Source organism: Nerophis ophidion, linkage group LG24 (genome assembly GCF_033978795.1).
Source record: "Nerophis ophidion isolate RoL-2023_Sa linkage group LG24, RoL_Noph_v1.0, whole genome shotgun sequence".
Lineage (NCBI taxonomy): Eukaryota > Metazoa > Chordata > Actinopteri > Syngnathiformes > Syngnathidae > Nerophis > Nerophis ophidion.
In genome coordinates, this window is record NC_084634.1 from 20332278 (window position 1) to 20341794 (window position 9517).

The following is a 9517-nucleotide window of genomic DNA, read 5'->3' on the forward strand; positions in this document are numbered from 1 at the left end:
AAATATGCTATTTAACTGCTACTGTTTAACAAGGACTGATTTAAATTGTGTTTGCACAACAAATGTTTTGGCGCTTTTGTTCATGTGGGAGAATATTCCAATAAAGGTGCACTACACACTACTTTTGAATTCATTATTGGGCTTTGCGTATACAATGCAGTTAATCGCGATTAATCGGAGAAATGGTGCGATTAACTTTGATTAACTTGTTTCTCTCGCGAGATCTGACAACACTGCGCGCGAACCAAACACGGCGAGGATAAAGCAAGATGGCGTCTGACGGTGAAGACGTTATTGCAGTCGTCACAGTTCAATGTTCTTAATCTGTGCCTCCATGTACACATATATGTCCTTTATTACACTCTAGTAAATAGAGTAAACATCGTTAATAACTGTTTGCATCCGGTTGTATTAGTCTGAGCGCACTTTGATGCTTCTCGAGCTAGCTTAGCTTGCTAGTCAGCTTAGCTTGTTAGCTGCTAACAAAGAGAGGCGGAAGTGATCAAAACACATCGCTAAGTAGAGATCAAGTGTGAGTGTAAAGTGTTGTGATTGTGTGAAAATGTGCCAAAGAACCACAGCAGAGTACGAGGAGGAACTTTGTCCAACAAAAGAGGAGAAGGAGCGACAACATGAAAAACATCAAGTTGTGTTACACAGAACAGGTTTGTTTACTTCTTACTCTCACATCTTTACTAACTTTATATTTATTATTAACACTATTCTTAAATAGATTGTCTGTAGGAAGATGAATTGTCATGTGAGGATGATGCACTGATTGTTTTACGTTGTTCATAAGAAGGAGACATTGTCAGACACACAATATTTATGAGTGGTTGATGTTTGTAACAATGTGTATCAACATGTTTACACAAAACTCGCACAGTCACCGGGGGAATATTCCAGAGAGCAGGTTAAGTGCAAAGTCCTGAGTATGTAAAGCTTAAGAGTTTTACCTCGAAAAATAAGAAAGGTAAGACAAAGTCAGAGTCAGTTACCATGGTGACTGACTCTGTAAACCTAGCCTGCTAGCTGGCAGGTTTGACAAGTTATATATGTGTGTCAAAGCTATTAGTTCCTTCATATTGGTGCAGCCATTAACCTACTACAACACCTACTACATCCACCTACTCAGTGTTCTAGTGGTTAGAGTGTCTGCCCTGAGATGGGTAGGTTGTGATTTCAAACCCCACCTGAGTCATACCAAAGACTATAAAAATTGGACCCATTACTTTCCTGCTTGGGACTCAGCATCAAGGGTTGGAATTGGGTTTGGAATTGGGGGTTAAATCCCCATAAAACAGATTCCTGGGCGCGGCCACCGCTGCTGCTCACTGCTCACTTCACCTCCCAAGGGTTGATCAAGGGTAATGGGCCAAATGCAGAGAATAATCTCCCCACACCTAGTGTGTGTGTGACAATCATTGGTACTTTAACTTTTTAACGTGGCAGTGATTGTCAAAAACACAAAGCCTGATCTAAAGATGACATCTTGATCTCATACCATCTCAGACTAATTGACCGTTCATTATTAAGTGAAGTGCCTTATAGTTGCTTAAATTTGTTTTTAACCAAGCAACACTATGTTTTATCCAGTTACTCGATTAATCGAAAACGTTCCCAGTGGAACACTTGATTAATAACATTTTCAATAGCCACAGCACATTATTTCATAGCATGTAGGAGTTAAAATGTGTTTTGTTTGTGTCCTGTAGACATCCATCAGCTGATTGGACACCAAGAAGAATGTCTCCCTCATCTGCAGGGGGACAGTTTCACTTTAGAGTATCCACAACCCTCACATTTTAAAGGGGACAAGAAGGATGCACAGCCCTCTTATTTCAAAGAGGAAGAGGAGGGAGAGTGTCCTGTAGGGCAGGAGGAGGCTGATGTCAGCAAGTTTCCACTGACTGTTGTCTCTGTGAAGACTGAAGAGCATGAAGACAAACCACCTGAGTCCTCACAGCTTCATCACAGTCCAAGTAAGCACAACATCCACATATCATCTAATACAATGTTTGTGACACATGTTCATCCGGGGGCCACATTTATCACTAAAGATGGAGATAAATTTGCTTTTTAACACCACCATTTAAATATGAATGCTCTTCAATCATCAACAGTGTAATTGCTGGGGTGTAACCATGTGACCTAGAGGCCGTCCTCCTTACCTCACCTGGTCAAATGAAGGCAAACATTCAATATGGCTACTGTTTATTTACGTTTAGCAGCACATATGTCAGCATATTTCAAAGGTTTAGTAGTGAAGATTGGGGATGTATTTGTGTATACGTGTATTTGTATTGAACCGTTTCGGTATGGGGGTTTCGGTTCGGTTCGGATGTGTAACGAACGAGTTTCCACACGAACATATTAATCTAAAGTCTTAACAAGCTGCTCCGCTTCGTTCTGCCTGTTTCCATCAGTACTCTACACAGCACCCAGCATTGTCCCACCCACACAACCATCTGATTGGTTACAGACAGAGCAGTAACAGCCAATCAGAAGTGTGTATTCACAGTGCAAGGAGTTAGTGCTCCACCGTCGTCATGAGCAGGTAGGTGTTTAGCAGGTAAGCATCAGGCAGCGGACTCTCCCCAAATTATAGTAAACACCTCCGAGTCAACTACAAACCCCGTTTCCATATGAGTTGGGAAATTGTGTTAGATGTAAATATAAACGAAATACAATGATTTGCAAATCATTTTCAAGCCATATTCAGTTGAATATGCTACAAAGACAACATATTTGATGTTCAAACTGATAAACCTTTTTTTTTTTTTTTTTTCCGCAAATCATTAACTTTAGAATTTGATGCCAGCAACATGTGACAAAGAAGCAAAGAAGTTGGGAACGGTGGCAATAAATACTGATAAAGTTGAGGAATGCTCATCAAACACTTATGTGGAACATCCCACAGGTGTGCAGGCTAATTGGGAACAGGTGGGTGCCATGGTTGGGTATAAAAGCAGCTTCCATGAAATGCTAAGTAATTCACAAACAACAATGGGCTGAGGGTCACCAATTTGTATGCATATTGTCGAACAGTTTTAGAACAACATTTCTCAACGACCTATTGCAAGGAATTTAGGGATTTTGCCATCTACGGCCCGTAAAATCATCAAAAAGTTTAGAGAATCTGGAGAAATCACTGCACGTAAGCGATGATATTACGGACTTTTGACCCCTCAGGCGTTACTGCATCAAAAAGCGACATCAGTGTGTAAAGGATATCACCACATGGGCTCAGGAATACTTCATAAAACCACTGTCAGTAACTACATTTCAAATTATATTTGGAAACAGAGGACGTGGTGTCCTCCAGAGCAAAGAGGAAAATAACCATTCGGATTGTTGTAGGCGCAAAGTTGAAAAGCCAGCATCTGTGATAGTATGGGGGTGTATTAGTGCCCAAGGCATGGGTAACTTACACATCTGTGAAGGCACCATTAATGCTGAAAGGTCCATACAGGTTTTGGAGCACCATATGTTGTCATCAAAACAACGTTATCAAGGACGCTCCTGGTTATTTCAGCAAGACAAGTGTTACAACAGTGTGGCTTCGTAAAAAAAGAGTGCGGGTACTTTCCTAGCCTGCCTGCAGTCCAGACCTGTCTCCCATGGAAAATGTGTGGCGCATTATGAAGCGTAAAATACGACAGTGGAGACCCCGGACTGTTGAACGACTGAAGCTCTCCATAAAACAAGAATGGTAAAAAATGATCCACTTTCAAAGCTTCAAAAATTAGTTTCCTCAGTTCCCAAATGTTTATTGAGTGTTGTTAAAAGAAAAGGTGATGTAACACAGTGGTGAACATGCCCTTTCCCAACTACTTTGGCACGCGTTGCAGCCATGGTATTCTAAGTTAATTATTATTTGTAAAAAAAATAAAGTTTATGACTTTGAACATCAAATATCTTGTCTTTGTAGTGCATTCAATTGAATATGGGTTGAAAAGGATTTGCAAATCATTGTATTCCATTTATATTTACATCTAACACAATTTCCCAACTCATATGGAAACAAGGTTTGTACTAGTAACATCACTATGAGCCCTTTGACGTTCTAGAAACAAACAGCAGCTCAGCTCGCTCGCAGTCCTGGCTTGAGGTGAAGGCTAATTAGCTTTTAACATTAGCGCATTTTGCTGTGTGTGTGTGTGTGTTACAAACAGCAAAGCCCTGTCCGTCTGTTATTTCACTTTTCCTTTTTATGTGTTAATTGAGCTGTTTTGAAGCATCAAACAAGGACATTATGTTAAATGAAGAGTTTCTGTCTCTGATCGTTGATATAATAATGAGTTTTAGGTATTTCAAAGATGGCGCTAGTATGTGCTTTGGCCTGCTGTGTCTCGCTGTCAGCTCTGTTCGTTTTTGTGTTGTTTGCGTCTATTTTCGTCTCTGTCAGCTCACTGCTTGTGTATGACGAAGAAGGCCCAGCAAAGGATGTACTTCCTGCGGCAGCTGAGGTAACTTAAGGTGCCGACCAAGATGCTGGTGCAGTTTTATTCAGCCATCATCGAGTCCATCCTCACCTCCTCCATCACTGTGTGGTTCCCCGGCGCCACAGTCCAGGACAAGCATCGACTGCAGCGCATCGTATGTGCTGCTGAGAAGGTGATTGGCTGCAAGTTCCCATCCCTCCAGGACCAGGAGGCGTGTGGGTCAGATCACAGCTGACTCTTCTCACCGTCCCAGTCAGCTTTTTCACCTGCATGGATTCCTGCCTTCCTTTCCCGCCCCCTGGTTCCTCTCCCCCAGCGGCAGTGTCTCCGGCGCCGTGGTAAACGTGGCGGCCAGCTGGTGAAATTTAGGGCACTCCTGGCCCGGCTTCCCATGGCTTCCCGAAGGAGGAATGGTGCGGTATCCGGTCTCCTCCTGCACCCATGCTCGCTGGATCCCATCAGTTCCTGGCTTGTTCCTATATCGTTGGTTTGGAGGATGAGACTTGCCGCCGTTGCTCCTGCTGTCCCCGCCCCCGGAGGCGCGGGGTGGATTCCCGCCACCTGCGGGCTGTCTGTCGGGCCCCACCTGGAATAGCTGCGGCCTTGGACGTGGTGGCCCCTGCCAGGTTCAGTCTTGTGAACGCAAAATCTTTGACAAACAAAACGATTATCTTGAACTTCCCGCAGACTTGACCAATTCTGTGTGACGGAAACATGGCTGAGAGCCGGTGAGTCCGCCCCTCTTAATGAACTTCTGCTTCCAGAGTGTTCCTACGTTTATTCTCCGCGGTCGTCTGGTCGAAAAGGAGGAGGATTAGCAGTGTTTTTTAAAAATGAATTTAAATGCCGTCTGATACGCCTGCAATCCTCCTTTTCAAGCTTGGAACTGTGCAAGTTTGAACTGGGTCTTTCTGATGTCGTCCTGTGTGCCGTCGTCCATCGACCACCCAAGTACCCCAAAGACTTTATAACTGACTTTTCTGAAATTTGGGCTGAAATCCTGCCTAAATATAATCTTGTCCTTATTGCTGGTGATTTTAATATTCACACCTAAGCCCAGACGAGTCGCTTTCCAGGAGCTTCCTGACTCATTTAACTTTGTACAGTCTGTGTGTGGTTCCACACATGAACGCAGGCATAAACTCCATTTAGTGCTCTCGTATGGTTTGCGACGCTGTGTTCTCTGATCATATGCCGATCCTGTTTGATATTCCCACTCAGTGTCCGTTACATTGTGCGCTCCGCCTCAACGCTCTCGCATGTTTAATTCTTGGTCTCCTGCTCTGTTTTCTCTTCCATTTTTTAGAATCTTTGTGATGATAATTCTGCAGCCTCTGTGTGTCTGAATACTGAAGAGTTGGTTTCTGGGTTCAACTCTATTTGTTTACAAACATTGGATACTATCCCTCCTTTCAAGTTCCGCCGCGCCAAACCCACACCTGAGCCCTGGTTGAATGACATCACTCGTGCGGCCAGGCGCGAATGTAGGAGAGCAGAGAGAACAATGGAAAAAAGACAGGCTGCATGTGTCCTTTGCCATTTTTAAAGAGAGCATGTTATCTGAGATTATAGCTTCTAACTGTAACAACCCCAGAGTTCTGTTCAAGACCATTAGCATTGTCATTGACGCTCCCAAATCTGTTGGTTTTGATGCTTCTTCAGAATTCTGTGAAAATTCTGTCCACTTTTTCACTGACTAAATTGTATCAACTAGAGCCAGTTTATTTCAGCTTTCCTAGGACCTTTCTATTCCTCTGCACTTTTCTTCTGTTTTCCATCAGTTTGAGCCGGTGTCCTTTTCCTTTCTAAAGGACACGGTTAGTCATATGAAGCCCTCTGGTTCTCCTGCAGATGCCCTCCCACCTCGCGTGTTTAAGGAGGTACTTGCTACTATTGGATCAAGCGTCCTTAACATTATCAATAGTAGCCTCTCTTCTGGAATAGTACCAGCAGAGTTTACAGGATGGAAGAGGGGTTAGTGCGTCTGCCTCACAATATGAAGGCCCTGAGTAGTCAGGGTTCAATCCCGGGCTCGGGATCTTTTTGTGTGGAGTTTGCATGTCCTCCCCGTGAATGTGTGGGTTCCCTCCGGGTACTCCGGCTTCCTCCTACTTCCAAAGAAATGCACCTGGGGATAGGTTAAATGGCAACACTAAATTGGCCCTAGTGTGTGAATGTGAGTGTGAATGTTGTCTGTTTATCAGTGTTGGCCCTGTGATTTTATGTTGTTTAGTCCAAGTCGCTCTCCCTCCCCTCGGCACTTACAACTACTGTACGTAGGGATTTATCTCGACTCGTCTTGACGACTGCAACGCCCTGTATGTAGGCATTAGCCAGGCCTCCCTCGCCTGCCTGCAGCTCGTACAGAACTCTGCTGCTCGTCTGCTAACACAGACCCACAGGCGTGAGCACATCACCCCCATACTAGCGTCCCTTCACTGGCTCCCTGGGCTCTACCGAATCAATTAGTAGAACTACTATTTGTTTTCAAATGTCTAAACAACATCGCTCCAACATACATCTCCGACCTCCTTCGGCCTTGCTGAACACGCCCCCCCACCCCCTCCTGATCCCTTAGATCATGGGGGGGGGGGGGGGGGGGGGGGGGGGGGGCAGTAACGTCAGCTGCTGTTGACGGTCCCTGACACAAGGCTGAAGCTAAGCGGTGACAGAGCTTTCGCCGCTGCTACTCGCAAGCTCTGGAACAACTTAACTTTAAGTGTTAGACAGGCCTCCTCTCTTCCTGTTTTTAAATCACTCTTAAAAACACACTTTTATTCCATGGCCTTTAACATTCTGTGATCTCCATTTTGCTATGGCAGCACATTATGCACCTGCTGTGAACCTGTTTCTATGTTTTATTTATTTATTTATTATCTATCGTGCTTTGTTTGTGTTGTGGTGTGTTTGCTAGTTTCCCTTGTGTTATCTTTTAACCTGCCTATTGTACAGCATTTTGTGGTAAATATTAAATGTGCTTTATAAGTAAAGTTGATTTGGTTTGATTTGAGCAAAGCTGGACTTTTCTAAAGAATGTTTGTTTTCTCCTGTCCCGCAGACGTTGAAGAAGAACCTCTACCCCATGAGCAGGAGAAGGAACCACAGTCCCCCAACATACGCGAGAAAGAAGAGGTACCACATTCCCAGCACAGCAAAGAGGGAGGAGAGGAGCCACATCCCCCCCACATTAAAGAGGAAGGCAAGACGCCACAGACCCATAATGTTAAACTGACCCTTCACATTAAAGGGCAAGCGGAGGACCCACTCATCTTACACATCAAAAAGGAAGAGGAGGACCTACTGACCCCTTACTTTAAAGTGGAAGAGGAGGACCATGAGCCACCGCACATTAAAGAGGAAGAGGAGGAAGAGGGCATCAGTCAGCCTAAATGGTTGGAGGAGTTCCCAGTGACTGGTGTCCCTGTGAAGAGTGAAGATGATGAGGTGAAAGGTGAAAGTGAGGAGAGGGGAGGGGGGGAGCCTCCAAGCAGCAGCTCAACACAACACATGACAACAGAAGCTGATGGAGACCACTGTGGAGGATCACAAGCAGACAAGCTCTTAGCTCCACTATCAGATAGTGAGGACACAACGTCACACTCTCCTGACACTGATGATGAAGACTCTAAAGATGATAAGACATGTCACACTGACAACACTCACTTCACATCTTCTCACTCCCACAAAACCTTTAAATACCATTGTCGTCTGAAAAGACACATGAGAACACACACTGGAGAAAAACCTTTCTCTTGTTCAATCTGTAGTAAAGGTTATGCACAAAGTCAGAATTTGAAAAGACACATGAAAACACACACTGGAGAAAACCTTTTTACCTGTTCAATATGTGGTAAAGGTTTTACAGAAAGTCAACATTTGAAAGTACACATGAGAACACACACTGGTGAAAAACCTTTTTCATGTTCAACCTGTGGTAAAGGTTTTACAGAAAGTCAGAAATTGAAAGTACACATGAGAACACACACTGGTGAAAAGCCTTTTTTCTGTTCAACCTGTGGTAAAGGTTTTGCACAAAGTCAGGATGTGAAAAGACACATGAGAACACACACTGGTGAAAAAGCTTTTTCCTGTTCGATCTGTGGTAAAGGTTTTACAAGAAGTACAGATGTGAAAAGACACATGAAAACACACACATTCCTGTTCAATCTGCAACAGAATCTTTTGTCGACGACCAAACCTTGTAGCACACATGAGAAGACACCCAGGAGAGAAAGTGTTGAGTTGCAGTGTGTGTGGTGAAAGATTGTCTTCTAAGTACCAGTGTAAGAAACACAAGTGTGCTGGTGAGAACAGCAGCAGCAAATGAAACTGCAGGATTTGAAATAAACTGTCCAGACTTTCATTTTGACTTTCTAACAACATCAGCACATATAACATGTGTGACATTGTTGTTTGTCTAACAATCTGTTTAATATGATCTTTACATTTATAGATTACATAGTTTGAAATATAAAATTATTACTTATTTGTACTTGTAATTGTTAATAATCCCATAGATTATCACCTTTATATGATATACATATGTACTGGTTCACATCTGAAACATCTTCTGGACCACTTCAGGAAGCATATTATTATTTACTTTATACATCATTTAAACAGTTGTCTTTTATACAATTTTAAAATGTGTGATTTTATGAATCATTTGTTGGGAATCTGTAATCCATTTTATTATTATCTTTATTACTCTCTTTTGTATTATGATAATTGTGTTGTGATTATTTTAAATGTATGTCCCCAGACCTCTATGCAATAAAAAGTGAGAGAAAATGTCTGAATTGTTTGTGGAAGGATGGTTTTGTTTTTCAAACATACATTTGTGAATTAAAAACATCCATCCATCCATTTTCTACCACTTTTCGCTTTGGGGTCACGGGGGGCGCTGGTGCCTATCTCAGCTACAATCAGGCGGAAGGCAGTGTACAACCTGGATAAGTCGCCACCTCATCGCAGGGCCAACACATATAGACAGACAACATTCACACTCACATTCACACACTAGGGACCATTTAGTGTTGCCAATCAACCTATCCCCAGGTGCATGTCTTTGG

At 43.2% G+C, this 9517-nt stretch overlaps 1 protein-coding gene across 2 annotated transcripts; it reads left to right on the plus strand.

The window, feature by feature from the left end:
* Positions 1-249: 249 nt before the first annotated feature.
* LOC133542087 (oocyte zinc finger protein XlCOF8.4-like) lies at positions 250-9244 on the plus strand. 2 transcript variants are annotated; one of them, XM_061885922.1, is made up of 3 exons: positions 250-665; positions 1716-1982; positions 7504-9244. In XM_061885922.1, the coding sequence occupies exons 1-3, from the start codon at positions 563-565 to the stop codon at positions 8703-8705; spliced, it is 1572 nt and encodes a 523-aa protein (XP_061741906.1). In that variant the 5' UTR covers positions 250-562; the 3' UTR covers positions 8706-9244. The 2 variants fall into 2 exon arrangements, with proteins under 2 accessions (XP_061741906.1, XP_061741907.1); XM_061885923.1 differs by lacking the exon at positions 1716-1982.
* Positions 9245-9517: the final 273 nt, after the last annotated feature.